At 45.3% G+C, this 20,944-nt stretch overlaps 1 protein-coding gene across 1 annotated transcript in view; it reads right to left on the bottom strand.

Moving 5' to 3' along the window:
• Positions 1-15,638: 15,638 nt before the first annotated feature.
• The window catches only part of LOC149455145 (pancreatic alpha-amylase-like), a 49,133-nt gene continuing 43,827 nt past the window's right edge, over positions 15,639-20,944 (bottom strand). Inside the window, exon 10 of the mRNA XM_089686606.1 lies at positions 15,639-15,865. Within this exon, the coding sequence (XP_089542732.1) occupies positions 15,676-15,865 (190 nt within the window). The 3' untranslated portion in view covers positions 15,639-15,675. The remainder of the gene's footprint in view (positions 15,866-20,944) is intronic.

Here is a 20,944-nt window from a genome sequence, read left to right as displayed (position 1 = left end):
CTGTCTGTGTATCCATTAAGGAGATTTACTCTCTCTATTTGTCCTGTTTACTGTTATCATCAAAAGTGAAAGCAAAAGAGAATCCTAAATTTTGGGTTGATACCAGAACACTAATAGAGGGGAAAATTTCCAATGGGGACACTAGTTCTGGTGACTCTGGTGACACACAGAGATTCCTTGACTTTGAAGGGATTTCCACTCACTTCCTGTTGGAGATCTCCCAAATGGGACACTGATGGCAGAAAAAAAAAAGACAAGAGTCATAACCCTCCCTTACTCTAGCTAAAATTAATTTTAAAAAAAAGTTTTGCCTTTAGTTACATGGTAAGGAAGCATTGTTAGACCACTGCTTAAAAAAAAAGCTCTCATTGGATCACAGATTCGGGTCATTTACAGACAAACCTTCCTTTTTTAGGAAAGGCTATTGAAAAGGCAGTCATTACAGTCTGGAAGCTTGGCTGTTAAATAATAAAATCTCTAATCTGGTTTCAGATAAATACAGTATGAAAACTGCACTGGGCTGCCTATTAAATGGCCCGTTGATGGCTAAAGACCATGAATGATCCACCCTTATTCTTCTTGATCTTTCCACCTCATTTGATGCATAAGCAAGGACAGCAGTGAAATGGAGGAAGGTGAGATGTTTTTGTAGTGTTTGTGCCCATTGAGATGCTAAAGATTACCAATCCCACAGAAACAAATGCAATAAATCTGCTTTGGATTTCAAGTAGTATTTGTATCTTTTATTTCTTATATTAAAGTGCTGTACATTGTGTGCACAATTATTAGGCAAGTTGTATTTTTGAGGATTAATTTCATTATTGAACAACTACAGTGCTCTTGGTCAAGCCAAAATGTTAATAAACCCCAAACCTGAATGTTTAAGAAAGTAAAAGCGAGGTTTTGTCTTTTTTAGAAGAATATCTATGTGTGCAATATTATTGGGCAAGTATTAGTGTGCAGAATTATTAACAACTAAATGAAAAATTAAAATTTTCCCATCTCACTTTATTTTCATCCCTTAGAGTGAGAATAATAAACAACTCAAAATTTACAAATAAACAATTCTGACATTTCCAAAAAAAAAATCAGTGACCAATATAACCACCCTTCTTTTCAATAACAGTCATAAGCCTTCGATGCATGGAGTCTGTCAGTTTCTTGATTTGCTGACTATCAACTTTTCATGCAGCAGCAACCACAGCCTCCCAGACATTATTGAGAGTGGTGTAATGCTTTCTTTTACCGTAAATCTCCAGTTTAAGAAGAGTCCACAAGTTCTCAATAGGATTTAGGTCAGGTGAGGAAGGAGCCCATGTCATTCTTTCATCTTTAAGGTCTTTACTGTTGATCCATGCAGTGGAGTACTGCAATGCATGCAATGGAGCATTGTCCTGCATAAATATCATGGTTTTCTTGGAAGACTTTTTCTTGTACCAGTGCTTGAAGAATGTGTATTCTAAAAAACCAGAGGTAGGCTTACCAGTAACTCCTTTTCTATGAGTCTTCCAGGACAGCCCCTTGAGACGTAGAGCTCCTCCCTCTGAGTCAGGAAATACGCCATCCCCCACGCCTTTAAAAGGCGGACCTCCAGGCCTCCATCCCCAGTTTTTAATCGAGAACTAGCGGAAAACACTGAAAGACACAAATATATCTAGATAACCTCATATACATCACTTGTACATTTTCAGGGTGGGAATGCAGAAAAATGCTTAGACCTGAAGCCTGTACCTTTAAAAGGTGCTGATCGAGAGTCCTCGATCCGCCCCTTCCTGAAAAAAATCCAAGACTGCCGGAATGTCTGGGGGCCCCTGCCGCTGGCTTGAAAACCACGAACTAAACTTTTTCCAGACTTTCGCATAAATGGCTCTGGTTACTGGCTTACGGTAGTTAACCAAAGTCTTTACCACTGCGTCCGAAAACCCCCTAGCTCTAAGGAGTTGCTCCTCAAAAATCAAGCCGTCAACTTCAAGGTCTTGATCCGCTGATGCAGAACAGGTCCTTGAGAAATCAGATCTTCCCTCTCCGGGAGAGGAAACAGGGGAACTGAGGTAAGACTGTTCATCAGGGAGAACCAGGGCCTTTTTGGCCAGAAGGGTGCTATTAAGACAAGATTCGTCTTCTCCCTCACAAACTTTTGCAGGACCACCAGGATTAGTCTCGCCGGAGGAAATGCATAAGCCAAGCTGAAGTCCCAAGAGGTCGACAGGCCGTCTATCCCTAAGACCTGCTCTCGTGGGTTCAAGGAAAAAAATTGACCCGACATTTCTGTTTTCCTGGGACACAAAAAGATCGATCTCCGAAACCCCCCATCTTCGAACTATTGGTACTGATTGGTCGTCGACTCGGGAAGTCCGCTAGGGAGTTTTGCGACCCCTTTAGATGAATGGCGGATACCGAAAGTAGATTTCGCTCGGCTCAAACCAGAATACCGCCTGCAATCTTCTGCAGAGAAGGGCTCCGTGTACCTCCCTGCTTGTTTATGTAGGCCACTTTCGCTATGTTGTCTGACCGAATCTGAAAGTGACGGTTCTCCAATTTTGTTCCAAAGGCCTCCAATGCCTTCTGAACTGCCATCAGCTCCCTCTGATTTGAAGATCTTAAAGACTCTGTTCGAGACCACATCCCCTGAGCTGCCATGTCCTCTAAATGGGCTCCCCAACCATAACTGCTGGCATCTGTTGTCACAATGAGCGGAGCCAGCTGACACCACTCTAGTCCCTTGGTCAGATTTGCCTCTTTCTGCCACCACCAAAGAGACCTTTTGACTTTGGATGGGAGCTGGACAGCCTGCTCTAATGTGGAGCTGTCTCCGTCTCATATCCTCAGCAGGAATGCCTGAAGCGGCCTTTGGTGGAGTCTTGCCAACGGAACCGCCGGAAAACAAGACATCATAAGACCTACTGCTCTTGAGACCTCTCTTACTCTCGTCCCCCTTTGTAATGTACAGCGCTGAGCAAACTATTGGCGTTTTATAAATACTGTATAATAATAATAATAATACTGACACCGACAGATTGCTTTGCAATCCTGCCAGCATCTGGTGCATCTTTAGGACTTTCTCCTGAGGAAGGAAAATCTTCCTCTCCAGCGACAAAATCTCGTATCCCAGGTAAAGTACTTTCTGGGAGGGTGTTAATGCCGAATTGTCCCTGTTGACGAGCCAACCTAGACCCTGAAGGAGATTCTAAGCCACCTGCAGCTCCTCGGTCAATTGCTGAAAAGATTTGGCCTCAAAAAGAAGATCGTCCAAATAAGGAATAATCATGATAGACCTCATCCTTAGGGGAACTAAGGCCTCCGCCAATACCTTGTCAAAAATTCTCGGTGCTGACGCCCGCCCAAAGGGTAAGGCCTGACACTGCAAATGGAAGGCCTGCGAACCCATCCTTATCGCTATCCTTAGGTACTTCTGGCTTGCTTGATGAATGGGGATATGAAAATACACGTCCCTTAGATCTAGTGTGGCCATAAAACAATTCTGAAAAAGGATATTCTTTACAGATTAAATTGACTCCATCCTGAAATGTTTGTATTTCAGCGCCTGATTCAGAGGCTGCAGGTTCAAAGTCAGTTGAAACTTGCCCGAGAGTTTTCCCATGACAAATACATGGGAATAACACCCCAAATCCAGTTCGTTCTGAGGAACCCGAACTAGGACCCGCTGGTCCACCAGATCCCCAATCAGACTGCATAGAGCCTGAGCCTTCTTCCGGTCTTTGGGAACATTGGTGACCAAAAACTTGCTTGGTGGACAGGAGTCGAACTCCATCCTGTAACCCCTCTGAATCAGGTCCAAAATGTAGGGTTTGGGGAGATAGACGCCCACTGAGGAAGAAAGAACCCTAACCTTCCCTCCCACCGGGACGCTTAAGTCATTGTGACTTGGAGGGGCCTTGAGGAGGATTGAATAAAATCTCCTCTTTTCCCCTGTTCTTATGCCCCCTCTATTGCTTCTTGGGCTGACTTTCTCTACTCTGCGGCATCTGGGATTTTGGACAAAAACTCTTCCTGGGAAATACTCTCTTTTTACTTTCCAGGGAGGCTTTCTTTTTATCTGCCGTATGTTCAAGGGCCTCCTCCAAACCAGGCCCAAAAAGATTATCGCCCAAGAAAGGCAAGGCGCAAAGGCATAATTCAGATGCCGAGTCCCCTGCCCAGGTCTTTAACCATAAGGCACGCCTGGCCGAATTAACTAGGGCCGAAGATCTTGCAACTAGCTTAACAGATTCCCCCGAGGCATCTGCCAGAAAATCAGCTGCTTTAAAAAGTAAAGGCAGAGATTTTAAAATCTGCTGCCTTGAAGTTCCTGCCGCCAGATGGTTCTGTAACTGCGTAAGCCAGCATTCTAGATTCCTGGCCACACAGGTAGCTGATAGGGCTGGTTTAAGGCTAACCGAAGAAGACTCCCATGCCCTACATAGCAGGACCTCATCTCTTTTATCCATGGGGTCCTTTAAAGCCCCCATGTCCTCAAAGGCTAGATCCATCCTTTTAGAAACCCTGGATAAGGGAGAGTCCAATCTTGGAACCTTGTTCCAAGGCTGAGATGCATTCTCAAACAGAAATCTTCTTTTCAGAGCCCCCGAAAAGAAGGGTTTCCTTTCCGGATTTTCCCATTCCTGCTTAATAGTGTCAATCAAAGAACTATGGACTGGGAAACTCTTCTCTTTTTAGCATGAAGCCCCTGGTACATGAGGTCATACTTGTATAAGCACACTTCCTCCTCCTCAATCTCCAAGGTCTCATAAATAGCTTTTAGGAGATCCTCCACATCCTCTAGGGCCAACTTATATCTAGAGCTTCTGGAAGTGGTACCCTCTTCCTCGTTATTGGCCTCCGAACCAGAACCCGCCTGGTTGGAGGGATGGGACCCGAGGGTCCTCCTCCTCTGAGTCTTCCTGCCTGGCTGCCCCTACTGCTGCAGCCGACTGCGCCCCATGCCCCAGTGGAGGCTGCATTCTGTCAAACAGGGACCTAAAGGACTGAAATGTCGCCGTCATTTCATCCCTATTAGAGGATTACACTTTGTGGCAGGCCATGTAGGATTCATCCTTGACTAATCTATCTATACAGCCATGGCACAGGGGTTTCTCACACGCAGACCCCAACTTAGCCGCACACACTGCACATTTTTTCTTTGGGGCCTGAACCGGGGTCCTGTCCTGGGTCTTAACCTAAAGACAAAAAGATAGAAGAACAATATGGACCCTCAGCTCCAAAATCCCACTACACACCCTGTGCTAGGGGAAACCTGCAGCATGCCCCACCATCACCTGCCCACAGAAACTGGGGGAACAACCAACCACTCTCCCAGGAGTCAGCTAAAGGGGACCCTCCCCAAGCCTACCTGAGAGGAGCCGGTGCCGGAACCAGGATCCGCCTGCTGCGATGAGCCAGCTTCCATGGTGTTCCGTCTGGTGTGGTCCACAGTCTCTGCTGGTCTTCACGCCTTACCGAGCCCCCAAGTGGAAGCCTGCACCTTCTTTTCTTCTGGAGACTAGAACCCAATGTCTCTGGCGCCCGCCGATGATGTCACTGCCCCGGACTTCCAGTCTGTGGAACGCAGGGCCTCTTCCACCGGATGTTACCCTAACTTACGGTCCGTGGAGCGCAGTGCCCTGCTGGAACGCAGGGCCTTGTCCACCCAAAGTCGCATCAGACTTCTGGCCTGTGGACCGCAAAGGCCCCGCCCCCCGGAAGTCTCGCCTGTTCCCTTCCGCCCAGCGCTCTGCACGCCTGTACTGCCACGCATGGGGGAGAGAAGTTGCCAGGCCTTAGAGGGAGTGGATGCCCAAACTCACTGCCGGACACCCCCCCGCTCCCCTGCAAGTGACCACTGCCACCGCCGGTCCCTCACCTGAGGATGAAGGCTTCCACGCGCCGCCTCAGCTCCACTCACTGTGGAGGTATTGTGCCGGGAGAGGAGGTAAGTGAACCCCCGGCCCACACTCTTCCAGGACCACCCCTAGAGAGTGCAGAGACCCCCTAGGTTCCAAACGTGTTCCTTCTGGATCAGGAAACACTGAAAACTGGGAATGGAGGCCTGGAGATCCACCTTATAAAGGCGTGGGGGGTGGCGTGTTTCCTGATCCGGAGGGAGGAGCTCTACGTCGCAAGGGGCTGTCCTGGAAGACGCAAGGAGAAACTGGCAGTAGGTTTGGGAGTTGATTTTGAGTCCATACTCAACCCGAAAAGGTCCAACAAGCTCATCTTTAATAATACCAGCCCATACCATACCCTTGCTGGCGTTTGAGTCAAAGTGGAGCTCTGTACCTGTTACTAATCCAGCCACAGGCTCATCCATCTGGTCCATCAAGAGTCATTCTCATCTCATCAGTCTATAAAACCTTTGAAAAATCTGTCTTCAGATATTTCTTGGCGCAGTCTTGGCATTTCAACTTATGTGTCTTGTTCACTGGTGGTCAGATTTCAGAATTCCTTACCTTGGCCATGTCTCTGAGCACTGAACACCTTACACTTCAGGGCATTCCAGGTAGGTTGCAGTTCTGGAATATGACAGCACTTGAGTATAATGGGTCCCTGATAGCTTCACATTTGATTCTTCTCAAAACTTTAGCAGTTAATTTGCGTTTTTTTTCCTCAACATGTTTCTTGCGACCCTGTTGACTATTTGCAACAAAATGTTTGATGGTTCTGTGTTCACGGCCCAATATCGCAGCAATTTTAAGTGTGCTGCATCCTTCTGAAAGACTTTTTGCAATGTTTGACTTTTCGGAGTCAGTTAAATCTTTTTTGGCCCATTTTTGCCTGAAAAAAAGAAGCTGCCTAATAATTATGCACACCTTGATATAGGGTGTTAATCTCCTTAGGCTTAAATCCAATAAGCATTCAAGTTTATATAGCTTAGAGTTGGACAGTGCAAAAATATTATTTGGTCAAAACACTCAATTACCTAATAATTGTGCACACAGTGTAAATAATGCGCGAGGCGTTTGCACCCTTTTGGTTTTGTTGTTTGTACAGGTCAAGTTTCCCCAATCTGAAGAAGGCCGCACCGCCATAATCATCCAGTCCATGTTGCACAGTGGTCATTGAATTTTTACATCTTAAGGCTAGTTTCTCTGTGAACTCTTAGTACTGAAATGTCAAGTTTTTACTGTTTTAGGCAATATGTTCCAAACATATACACATTTATCATGAACTGACATCAATATAGGTGTTTCAACTGTATCTACTAAATGCCTATTAAAAATATAAAGCTAACAGCAAACAGGAAAAAAAAAACCTACAAGATCTATGACAACTGTTCTTGGTAACACCGGCAATATTATGTGATGTTTTAATCATTAACGGTTTCATATTGATCCAAACCTAATTTTAAGTTTAAACCGTTATCTGTGTTGACAAAGTTAAAGCATTAACAGTAGATGAACTTAGTCACATTAAGCCAAGGCTTTATATTGATCCATGTAGAAGCTGTTCTGTAAAAAATACTTTTTCTAAAGCCTCAGGAAGACTGCATTAGGCAGGGACTCATTTCAGAGTGGATTAGATGTAGTAAAAACTCTGAGGGCAAGAAATATACACTGTCAAGGTATCTGAACAAATTCTTTAAACTACACATAGAAATCAATGGGAATCTGTGACTATCAACAAACCTAAATTTTTCTAGACTGCAGACTTTGCTTCAACAGCCTCAATAATGGGGCCCCTCCCACCCCCCAGGCCCAATAGCAGTCATATTGGCTGCTTTGCCTATAGTTTCACCACTGAATGTAAACAAATTAATATTACTATTTTAACATAGGTATAGTATATACAGTACACACACACAGTGATCAGCATGAGTACACCCCTTTTGAAAAGTAAGATTTTAATCAATATATCAATGAACACAACACAAGAACGATTTACAAAATTTTGACAAAATTGAGTTTTATAGAACATTTGTTTAGCTCATTACATGAAAGTAAGGTTAATAATATAACTTGGATTACAAAATCTTCAGTTTTTCTCAAATTAGTTGATGTAAAAATGAATACACCACACAACAAAAACTACTACTAGTAATTTGTATGACCTTCATGATTTGAAAGGACAGCACCAAGTCTTCTAGACATGAACAAGTTGGTGACATATTGCAACATCTATCTTTTTCCTTTCTTCAAGAACAACCTCTTTTAGAGCCTGGATGCTGGATGGAGAGTGATGCTCAACTTGTCTCTTCAGAATTCCCAATAGGTGTTTGACTGGGTTCAGATCAGGAGACATACTTGGCCATTGAATCACTTTCACCCTGTTCTACTTCAGAAATGCAACAGTGGCCTTAGATTGGTGCTTTGGATCATTGTCATGTTGGAAAAGTGCATGATGACCAAGGGCATGGAGTAATGGTAGCATCTTCACTTTCAATATAGAGTGATACATCTGTAAATTCATGATACCATCAATGAAATGCAGCTCCCTGACACCAGCAGCATTCATGCAGCCCCACAGAAGGACACTGCCACCCCCATGTTTCACTGTAGGCACAATGCATTATTCTTTGTACTCCTCACCTTTGCAATGTCATACAGTTTTGAAGCCATCTGTTCTTTTTTGTGCATGGGCTTTTGGAGAGGTTTCCTTTGTGGACAACACCCATGCATGCCATTCCTCTGCAGTGTACACTGTATTGTGTCAAGGGAAACAATCACCCCAGTTTGGCTTTCTAGTTCTTTAGCTAACTGCAGTGAACCTTTATGGTGACTTTCTTAAAGCCTTCTCATCAGAAGACACTCCTTTCGCTATAGTGTTCTGACTGATAAGTAAAGCTTTGCTGATCTTCTTATAGCCTTCTCCTTTCTTGTGTAAAGAAATTATTTTTTTTCTCAGGCCTGGTGACATTTCTCTTCCATGTAGTGCCATTGCCAACAGCATGAAATTGGAAGGTGTTTTCTTTGTTGAGTAATACCCTTTTTTAATCAGCTGTCTGCTGGACACCTGTTTAACCACCTCCCGCCCGCCATATAGTCCAATGATAGGCGCAAGGTGGTTCTCTCGTTCTGGGAGGACGTCATATGACGTCCTCCCATTCTCACCGCGCATGCGCAGCTCCGGGAGTGCGCAGCGATCGGTGGTATGCTGTGTCCCTCGGACACAGCGGATCACCGATCCACAGAAAGAGCCAAAGATGTTGGCTCGGTCATGTGATAAGCTGTGTCCAATCACAGCTGATCGCTTGTAAAAACAGGGAAATGCCGGGTATCTCTCCTCACGAGCTGTCACGCTGACAGAGGAGAGAAGAGCCAGTAATCGGCATTCCTCAGAGGGAACATGTACACAGATCATCAGAACACTGATGATCAGTGTGCCCTTATGATCTGTGTAGCCCCAGCAGTGCCACCTGTCAAAGTCCATCAGTGCCAGCTCTCAGTGCTCATCCATGACACCTGCCAGTGCCTACCAGTACACATCAATGCCACATATCATGTCCATCTGAGCTGCCTTTCAGTGTCACCCATCAGTGCCACCTATCAGTGCCAGTCAGTGCTGCCTATCAGTGTGCATCAGTGCTGCCTATCAGTGCCAGTCAGTGCCACCTATCAGTGCCAGTCAGTGCCACCTATCAGTGCCCATCAGTGATGCCTGTCAATGCCCATCAGTGCCACCTATCAGTGCCCATCACTGCAGCCTCATTAGCGCACATCAGCGAAGGAGAAAAATCACTTATTTACAAAATTTTATAACAAAAACTAAGAAAAAAATGTTTTTGTTTCAAAATTTTCAGTGGTTTTTGGTTTGTTTAAGAAAAAATAAAAACCCAGGAGGTGATTACATACCACCAAAATAAAGCTCTATCCGTCACAAAACAAATGATAAAAATTTCATATGGGTACAGTGTTGCATGACCACGTAATTGTCATTCAAAGTGTGACAGCACTGAAAACTGGAAATTGGCCTGGGCAGGAAGGGGGTATAAGTGCCCTGTAGGCTAGTGGTTAATGAATAATTAGACTCACCTGTAGTTGTTAATAAGGATTTTGTTGCCTAAAATTTAGCTTTGCTCCAAAGACTTTCATAGGGGAGTATTCATTTTTGCAACATGTGTCACATACCTGATTGGAGACTGAAATGATGAGGTCGGCCTCACTTGTGTCACTAGCCCTGACCCCAATGGAAGTGGAACAGAGGGTGTCTAGGGACCAGGGGGACAAGAGCACCAGCAGATGTTGTTTGCAGCTCTTGTAGTTGGAGACTTTGGAAGACTAATGAACCTCCGATTCAGGAACAGTAGTATTATGCAGCGCTGGTATGGTGGGTCACCAGGTGTGCACCAGAGCAAGGTAGGAAGCTGGGATGGGAGACAGGAGCAATGTCATAGGAATAGCCGGGGTCATCAACGGGCGGACAGCGAGGTACCAAATCATAAACAAGCCAAAGTCAGGAACCAGTATGAAGCTGGAGAGTAATTAGAGTCAGGTCAGGAACAAGCCGGGTCAGCAACAAGGAAATCACACAGGAACGAGCAGGGAACAGCTGAAGACCAGTCAGCACTCAGCACAGGCAGAGGCACCTCTTAAATAGTCTGTCTGGCACCAATCTTCAACATGCGTGTGCACGTGAGTGATCGTGCATTTCTGTGCACATGCGCACATCTATCTATTCACCAGCCATCTCACGGGAGTTCCCTTACAACATGGTCTTGAATGAATTTGTTAGGAAAAAAAATTTGTGTGTGCAAATTAACAAATCTTAATTGCAATCAATGGCCCACACTTGTGGGAGTATTATGTAGTATAGTGTCCCATAGAATATATTGATTCTGAAAGTAAAGGTTTTTTGACAAATCTGTTGGGGTGTACTCATTTATGCTGAGCACTGTATATACACACTATATTGCTATAAGGATTGGGACACCGCTCCAAATCATTGGATTCAGGTGTTCCAATCACCATGGTCACAGGTGTATAAAATTAAGCACCTAGGCATGCAAAAGGCTTCTACAAACATTTGTGAAAGTATGGGTCGCTCTCAAGAGCTCAGTGAATTCAACCATGGTACAGTGATAGATTGCCACCTGTGCAATAAGTCCATCCATGAAATTTCTTTGCTACTAAATATTCCACAGTCAACTGTTAGTGGTATTATAACAAAGTGTAAGCAACTGGAAACAACAGCAACTCAGCTACGAAGTGGTAGGCCACGTAAAATTACAAAGTGGGGTCAGCGCATGCTGAAGTGCACAGAAGTCGCCAACTGTCTGCAGAGTCAATAAATAAAGACCTCCAAACTTCTTGTGGTCTTCAGATTAGCACAACAGTGCATAGAGAGCTTCATGGAATGCGTTTCCATGGCCAAGCAGCTGCATCCAAGCCTTATATCACCAAGTGCAATGCAAAACGTTGGATGCAGTGGTGTAAAGCATGCGGCCACTGGACTCTAGAGCAGTGAAGACGTGTTCTCTGGAGTGACAAATCACACCTCTGTCTGGCAATCTGATGGACTTTGGCAGTTGCCAGGAGAATGGTACTTTCTGACTGCATTGTGCCAAGGGTAAAGTTTGGTGGGGGGGGGGGGGAGATTTTGCTGTGGGGTTGGGCTTTGCCCCTTAGTTCCAGTCAAGGGAACTCTTAAGGTGTCAGCATACCAAGACATTTTGGACAATTTCATGCTCCCAACTTTTTGGGAACAGTTTAGAGACAGCCCCTTCCTGTTTCAACGGGATTGTTCACCAGTGCACAAAGTACAGTCCATAAATACATGGAATAGCGTGTTTGGAATGGAGGATCTTGACTGACCTCCACCTGATAGAACACCTTTGGGCTGAATTAGAGCAGAGACTGGGAGCCCCACCTTCGTGTGCGTGTAGGCACTACAGTGTGAGTAATATATACACACACTACTGCTCATTCACTTGATTAAGGTTGGTTTTGAAATGGTTTATGCATACACATCAGATCAAGTATAATCATCTTGTATCATATTAAAAGTAAAATTGCGGCTAAATGTCATTGATTGCTAGTTCCCAGGTAGCCTCCAGCTTCCTAGCATCCAACACAATTAAGGCATTTGCATGGACCATGAATGTAACAGGGGCATTTACACTATCCATCAATGTCCCCTGTACAATAAATGTAAGTATCAACAATGACCAATGCAAATCTGTAGGGAAATAAAAAGGAACCAAAAAAGAGTGGTAAAGTTGGCAGTGCCTTCACCCAGCACAAGGCCTGTGAGCAGAGGGAGTTCCCTTCCTGGGAAATTAACCAGTAATCTAATCAAAGTAACTGGGAGCAGATGGACTACTGCAGCCAGCATATATATATATATATATATATATATTAACCATAAATCCAAAGATGCACACCAGTATGGAAATAACATAAGCTTAAAATAAAAAAAGATTAAAATGAACATGTCATACATACCTTGTGAGATAAGAGGTTCAAGACGACTGCACTTCTGAAATCCACTTTATTCAAAATGAAAAGCTGAAATAGCAGGTGGCTAGTAAATGGAGTAGGAGACAATCAGGTAGATACGTTTCATGCTATTGCCAGCGGTTAGTCATTGGGGTAATGACTAAGCTCTGGCATTAGCGTGAAAAGCATCTACCTTTTTTTTCCCCTGCTCCATCTGTTAACCACCTTTCATTTGATTTTTTTTCATTTGGAATAAAGTGGATTTTCAGAAGTGCAGCTGTCCGGAACTTGTCTCACAGTATACAGCATGCGGACTGGGCTGACAACCCACTAGTGTGTGTGGGGTTTAGCTGGAGGCGCATTCCCTATCTGCATAATGGTTTTGCACAGAGTAACCACAATCCTCTTCTTGGGTCCCCTGCCAGTGCTCCTGGCTCCTCCCCCTTGAACAGTGTCCCCAGTAGCAAGCCACTTGCTATGGGGGCACTGGTGCGTGTTCGCTCCCAAGCCCCACTCTATGAGTCCATAAGACATAGATTGAAGGCTTGGCCCCGCCCCCACTCTCTCCTCACTGACTCAGTTGCTGTGAATAACAGCAGTAGGAGCCAATGGCTCCCGTTGCTGTGTCTCAGCTAATGAGGATAGAGAGACCCAGGAGAGCCGAGGTGCCCACACACTCACATCAATGGACTGAGAGAGAGCTAAGGCGGATATTAAGGGGACTGTGGGGGGGAAGAGCAGCACACAGAAGGTTTATCTTCATGCATAGGATGCATGAAGGATGAATGTAAAAAACCTTCAGCCTTTAATAACAGTACATACATCCACTGTACAAATAGGTATTATCAGCAAAGAACCCATTAGGAGTCCTGGTGGAATTGTAAACATATACCCAGTTATACTTAGTTAATAGAGATATGTCCAGATGAATGTTGCTGCAAGTTGAGTTGCAGGGGCTCCTGAGGATGATCATGATGTGGCATCAGACTTGGTGCTACAGACCTGAAGACAAGATTGGCCATGCTGGGGAGTCAGCCTATCTACTCTGCTTACTCCCCAGAAGCTACTAATTTGCTATACAACTGGACCTCCAACTACCAAATGGCTGTTGGATGCCTAACCTGGCTCTACCTTATGCTGGATATTGAGCCCTAAGCTAAACTAGTAGCTATACAAATTCCAAAGCAGAAGGGACAGAGTTAACTAAAACAAGGGCATAAACTCTTACAATAAACAGGTTCACCTATTAGCAATGTAACACACACACACCTATCTGGTATAGTGCATGTGAGATTATATCAAGGTAACAGATATACTTCTGTCACCAGTCTATGAGCAACATTAACAAACTAATAAGCATGCAGCACTTGCTTCACCCTACCCTCTGGCCTGGAATCAGCAATAGCGTTTGCACAGACAGGTCATGTGGAATCAGACTTTTCAGTAGATAGAGAAGGTGGCAGATCCCTACAATATCTTATTAAAATCTTGGATTGTATTAAAACCAGAAAAATAATTTACAGAGCCACAGTTAACAAAGTCTGCTCTGACCAATCAGCTCAGTAATATACTTTGCTTCTTGACTGCCTCCCAGATATAGAAAACTGAAAGTTATTATTTTAAACACTACAAGACCAATTCTCAAAAGTTTGCTCCTAGGGGGGGCTTTGTGATGGGAGAAATGGCATCTTCAAGAGCTGATGAATAATAAAAAAATAATATCTATCTATCTATCTATCTATCTATCTATCTATCTATCTACAGTGGGGCAAAAAAGTATTTAGTCAGCCACCAATTGTGCAAGTTCTCCTACTTCAAAAGATGAGAGAGGCCCGTGGGGTCAAAATGATCACAAGAACGGTGAGCAAAAATCCCAGGACCACACGGGGGGACCTAGTGAATGACCTGCAGAGAGCTGGGACCAACATAACAAAGGCTACCATCAGTTACACACTATGCCACCGGTGACTCAGATCCTGCAGTGCCAGACGTGTCCCCCTGCTTAAGCCAGTACATGTCCGGGCCCGTCTGAAGTTTGCTAGAGAGCATTTGGATGATCCAGAAGAGGATTGGGAGAATGTCATATGGTCAGGTGAAACCAATATAGAGCTGTTTGGTAGAAACACAACTCGTCGTGTTTGGAGGAGAGAGAATTCTGAGTTGCATCCAAAGAACACCATACCTACTGTGAAGCATGGGGGTGGCAACATCATGCTTTGGGGCTGTTTCTCCACAAAGGGACCAGGACGACTGATCCATGTACAGGACAGAATGAATGGGGCCATGTATTGTGAGATTTTGAGGGCAAACCTCCTTCCATCAGCAAGGGCATTGAAGATGAAACGTGGCTGGGTCTTCCAACATGACAATAATCCAAAACATACCGCCCGGGCAACGAAGGAGTGGCTTCATAAGAAGCATTTCAAGGTCCTGGAGTGGCCTAGCCAGTCTCCAGATCTCAACCCCATAGAAAACCTTTGGAGGGAGTTGAAAGTCTGTATTGCCCAGCGACAGCCCCAAAACATCACTGCTCTAGAGGAGATCTGCATGGAGGAATGGGCCAACATACCAGCAACAGTGTATGCCAGCCTTGTGAAGACTTACAGGAAACGTTTGACCTCTGTCATTGCCAAGAAAGGATATATAACAAAGTATTGAGATGAACTTTTGATATTGACCAAATACTTATTTTCCACCATAATTTGCAAATAAATTCTTTCCAAATCAGCCAATGTGATTGTCTGGATTTTGTTTCTCATTTTGTCTCTCATAGTTGAGGTCTACCTATGATGCCAATTACAGGCCTCTCTCATCTTTTTAAGTGGGAGAACTTGCACAATTGGTGGCTGACTAAATACTTTTTTTGCCCCACTCTACATACATACACACACACTTACTACAGAGCACAAAGACACACAATCAACAGACTTGGACATTTCTTTTGTTTACGGAGTGGTTTCTACACCTTTGCTAGAACTACTCCAAGATATTAATACCCTTTCTTCAATCCGTACTACAGTATGGAACCACAGTGGATGCTTGTGGCTGAGACGTTCCCTCCTACAACTCCTTACACTATTCTTGTAATGGAACTCCTGACTAAACAAAGGGATCCAATATAAACCAAAAACTACAAGCTCTGAATAGAAAAAAAAAAAACTATAAAGAATAACTTATGTGATGCCAAAAAATTATGTTTTTACAAAAACATTTAACCATGAACAATAAGGAGGAAGAAAAAAAACAAAACAAAAAACATACTTTATGAAGTTAGTTGTAGTTTGTTTATTAGAGGTAAAAAGCATTGTTATAACATGGCATTGATGTGGATGGCAACAAAGGGATCTTCAGCTGAACTTTTAATTATGAAATTGGCAAAGCCAGTGTTGCTTACACTGATGTGTTTACCCGTGCAACAGTTATCTTCTTTTTGGCCAGAAATGATGTCACAGTATTTGCCAGGTGGAAGTCCAGTGTATAGAGTAACATCCATATCCCTGAAAAAATAACATGTTAACTAGTTAAAAAAAAAAAAACACACACCACACCAGGTTTTCCAGAACCAAGAAGATAAAGAGTAAGACACATAAATGTAGGTCAACATGAACCCAATATCCTATAATGTAAACTAAAAAAAAAAAAAAAAGAAGATTGCAATCTTTGGTCCTTTAACCACTTGCCCTCCAGAGGATTTACCCGCCTTCCTGACCAAGCTATTTTTTTCCTGTTTGGGACTGTGCCATTTCAGCTGGTAATTGCTCTGTCCTGCAATGCTGTACCCAAATGAAATTTATGTAATCTTTTCATACAAATACAGCTTTCTTTTGGTGGTATTTGATCACCTCTGCGATTTTTAGTTTTTGCGCTATAAACAAACAAACAAACAAAAAAAAAAGTAGTGTGTGTCCAAGATGGCGCCGGGAGCAGACACTTCTTTCTGAGCTCTGGCGCCCTACATTTCCATCCACTGCCATCCCGGAGTTAGCAGCCACCCACTGCGGATCTGAGGATCTCCGGACCCCGCCTGACACCTGAAGAGGGGTGCTGGGCGATTTTGCCCCCCCTCCAACCATCCATGGCGCCGGACCGCCTGCGGCCTACCGTGGCGTGTGAAGCTGCAGTCTTTCCTGATTCCACGGCTGGGACGGATCGCCGCCACGGCTGGGATGATAGGCTGCCGCTCTGCCCTACAGACCTTACAAACAGGTCAGATACTGGGACGGTCTGAGTGGGTCCCCCTGGCTCTTTTGTCAGTCCCGAGGGCAACACTAAGCCCCTACAAAATCCCAGCAAGGCACTGGAGACCCAACTTGGTGAGGAGGTGGTCCTGGATGGGGGGAGAAGCCCCATCTTTCAGCCTCCTTCCCAGGAAGATGAATTAGGGGAACCTCTTGGCTAGCCTCCACAATAAAGGTATACCTGGCCTAGTCACCATAGCCACCCGCATTACACTGGCTGTATTATAATAATTGATCTTATGTGAACACATCCCCGGTGGGGGGACACGTACACGCACCAGGGGAAGATGACTAAGTGATCTCCCTGTGCCGTGCCACCGGAATCTTTATCTCAACAATTGGGCTTCTACACCCTAGTGTATTACCCCATTAGATTGAAGGCGATTTGGGACCCTCTGGACTTATCCTAACAATGCATCGCACTCCACGTACCAAACCTAAACATCGGGTCTGTCAGGGCTCCCGGGTATGACCAGAGGTGTGTGACTGACGCAGGGAAACGCAGGCTTCAGATATGTTATAAACAATGTAATTTATTAACACTAACCATACAAACATAAACGCAGTGCAATACTAAAACATAACAGTGCAAACAAACCAACCAACCACCCACAGATAACAGTACATACAATGCAAGCATCGTCAGGCAGGCCGGGTCAATATCAGTCGGGCAGGTAGGTACAGGGGGAGCAAGCGGAGAATGGTCGGGGTCACAGGCCAGGTTCAGCAGGTAGCGGGCAGCGTGGTACAGAGGGTCAGGCAGAGGAGAATGGTCAGACAAGCCAGGGATCAGAGCAGGGTCAGCAGAGAATCAGACAGGAACAGAGAGCAGGAACAGGATACAGGGCCCAAGAGAAACACAACACCAAGGCAGAGTCTGCAGGTCTGAATGTCCCTTAAATACACCAGTATAATTAGTTCCAGGTGTTTGACTGGCTGCAAGGTTGAGTCTCTGATTGCTGGGAGCACCCGCTGGCCAGCCCTGGTACTGCAGCTCATAAGGCAGCTGAGTCCCACTATTGCTGGCCAGTCCATTCCTGACAGGGCCCAACAGCAATCCCCTCTGCAGGGCCACGTCACTAAGCTAACACCTAGCCCTCCTGAACCTGATGACAACACTCAGCTTTCGGGAGAACCTCAGTCGGATGGCGATAGTCAGCGGCAATTCCCATCGGGGATGGCTGACCCTCTTGAACAAAATCCTGAAGCCTTACTACACAAATTCCGTGCTATAGTGCGAGAGGAGATTACAGTCGCCTCCCGTAAATTATCTTCTGATCTGGTGAGAGGCTTAAAAGAATTGGGCCTTCACGCTCATCAATTGGAACAACTTATGGATCTGGTGACTACAGTCTTGGAGGGTCATGAACAGGAGGTGGAGGATTTGCGTGCTGAGTTGGACACTTTAAAAGATAAATTGGAAGATGCTCAGAATTGAGCCCGCAGAGATAATCTTTGCATCCGTGGAGTCCCCGAAGTAATCACCGACCTACAGGGTACTGCTACAGCTCTTTTCCAGGAGTTGGCTCCTGAGATTCCCCTGGAGCATTTGGAGTTTGACCGTATCCATAGAGCTTTAGCCCCTAAGCTCACAGAGGGTCCTCCCAGGGACATTATTATTAAATTACACTTTTACCGCACTAAAGAGCGTCTGTTACTGGCGGCTCAGAACCGTCCGGTTTTGGAATTTCAGGGACATTCAATCCATCTGTTTGCGGATTTGTCCCCAGCTACGATTGCCAAACGTCGTACTTTGAGACCCTATCTCTAAATTCTTCAATCAGCTAATATCAAGTACAGATGGGGCTTCTCATTCTCCTTCCAAGGTTGTCAATTCCAGGCTTCTTCACCAGCGGACCTTTGCCGTCACTTTCAGGAGCTTAATTTGGAGTTGCCACACTCCCAGAGTGAGGAGGTTACGGTCTCTACACGCCCTCGGAATTCACAGTCTTCGCGTAAATCTTCTCCAAGCCAGAGTAGCTCTCAGGCCCTTCGATCTCTACAGGCCCAGTGTTTTCAGGAAGTCTCCGCGACTTGTTATTTAGTGGCTGGCCGTCAGTATTCAGCTTTATCACATGTGGATCTTTGCCGCCACTTTCTGGTTTTGAACCTGGATTTGTCCCACTCCCCGAATGGGAAGGCTACAACATCCGCAGGTCCAGGGGGCTCATAATCTTCATGTGATTTATCTCTTCCAAGCCAGAGTGGATCTCAGGCTCCCCCCCCCCTTTTTTTTCTTCCCTTTCTTTCTCCACTCTGATTGGTTGAGATTTTCATTGTCTTGCAAGTTTCCTGTTGACCACTCACTCACAGGTGTATTAGCCTAAGGTGTTTGCATAATAATGTTCTGGTTTTTTTTTTATTAATGTCGAGTTGTCCTGGTGTATTATCGTGTCCCCCTCTGAGCTGGCTAGTGGTCTGGTTATTTGCCCCGCCCACTACCCAGCCTCTATGTGGGTATTTTACCCACAGTTGATTATTACGATGTTTGTATTAATCTTATTGTTTCACAGATATATTGCTTGTATATCAGTTGTCTTCTTGTTTTCTTCTCTCTTCTCCACCTCCTTTTCTTTGTCTCGTCATGTGTGTTTTGTGTTTTTGTAAATTTTTTTTCAGGGCTCCCAGGGATCACGGAGAATCTGATCTTTTTTCTTTCCGATCACTATGTCATTGAACTTGTTATGTCAGGAATCTAGGAATGACCAGAAAGGTGTGGACTGACACAGGGAAACGCAGGTTTCAGGTATAGTATAATAATACAGTTTATTATTAGCCACCCAGATATATATATAAACGCACAGTGAACAAACCAACCTTCCACTAATCTTAGTAGGTGCAGGAACACAGGCGTAGTCAGGGCTGGAGAGGTGGAACGGTCAGGCCGGCCGTAGGGTTCTGTAATGACCGTTTGGTGGTACCTCTAGTGGTCCCCAGGACAGGATTCCCCAGGGCGCGGAGTCTAAGTCCCAGTCTGCTTATTCACCAGGGCCCCTGATGGTGGGGATGGACTTGGAGCAGACAGGAACCAGGTCGCGGCCCCCGAGTACACCTGCTAGTGGTAGAGGGATCCGCCAGAGGTATGTGCAGGTACGGCTGGATCCGTGCAGGATGGATGGATGGCAGAGTAGTTAGCGTGGTCAGACGGGCCAAGTCAGCAACGTGCGGGCAGCAAGGTACCAAAGGAGCAGGCCGAAAATGGTCAAGGTCACAAGCCGGGTTCAGTAACTCATGGGCAGCACGGTACAGGGGATCAGGCAGAAGGATGGTCAGGCAAGCCAGGGGTTCAACAGGAGACGGTCAGCAGAGGTCAGGATCAAGCCGGGTCAGCAACGAAGCAGGAACACAAGATACCAGGTACAGAGGCTCATGGGAAAACATACACCAAGGCCCAGAGCACAGGCCTAGTCATGCCTTAAATACACCTTTCTGCAATCAGCCCCAGGTTTGGCTGATTGCACGTGTGAGCTTCTGGCTGCTGAGAGCACCCGCTGGTCAGCTCTGGTACTGCAGCCCACACGGCAGGTGAGTCCCACCACCAGTGCCGAGTCCATTCCTGACAGGTTATCTCTGAATGTTCAGGGGATAAACTCTCTGCAGAAACGGGTATAGATATTTAAGTTTCTTCGGGGTTGTCAAGTTGACATTGCTTGTCTGCAAGAAACTCATTTCTCAACTACTTCTGCCCCAAAATATTTTGATGCACGCTACCCTCAGGTATTTCAGGCTACTGGCCCCACTAAACAGAGAGGAGTGCTAGTTGCCTTCCATAGCAAAACTCTGTTTGCCTGTGTGAAGCGTATTGCTGATCCCAATGGTAGATACCTTCTGCTTCAGGACACGATCCAAGGTATAGAAGTTACCATAATGTCCTACTATGCTCCCAATGTTAATCCTGGACCTTTTCTGTCACACCTCTGTTCCCTCGTGGCTATACACTAACGGGGTACTCTCTTGATGGCAGGGTACTCCAATTTGGTGTTAAATCCCGCACTAGATAAATATCCAGCAGAGCATCCTGACCCTTCCGCATCAGCTAAATCCTTTGTACGTATGTTAAGTACCCATGACCTGGTAGATCTATGGCGTGAATTTCATCCCCGGGGGAAAGACTATACTTATTATTCTCACCCTCATCATTCTCATTCCAGAATTGATCATGCTTTTGTATCACGTAAACATCTCCCTTTGGTTTGCTCTGTCTCTATTCTTACGGTTCCATGGTCTGATCATGATCCAATTTTGGTGGTCTGTCGATCTCTTCTCTGTAAGCCGGTCTATTCTCCATGGATAATGAATGACTCCTTGCTTTTGCTGAAGGAGATTCAGGTAGAACTA

Source organism: Staurois parvus, unplaced genomic scaffold (assembly GCF_062004578.1).
Source record: "Staurois parvus isolate SC_StPar_1 unplaced genomic scaffold, SC_StPar_1.0 ptg000402l, whole genome shotgun sequence".
Lineage (NCBI taxonomy): Eukaryota > Metazoa > Chordata > Amphibia > Anura > Ranidae > Staurois > Staurois parvus.
Note: the sequence above shows the minus strand (reverse complement) of the source record. Positions and strands in the feature narration are given on the sequence as shown.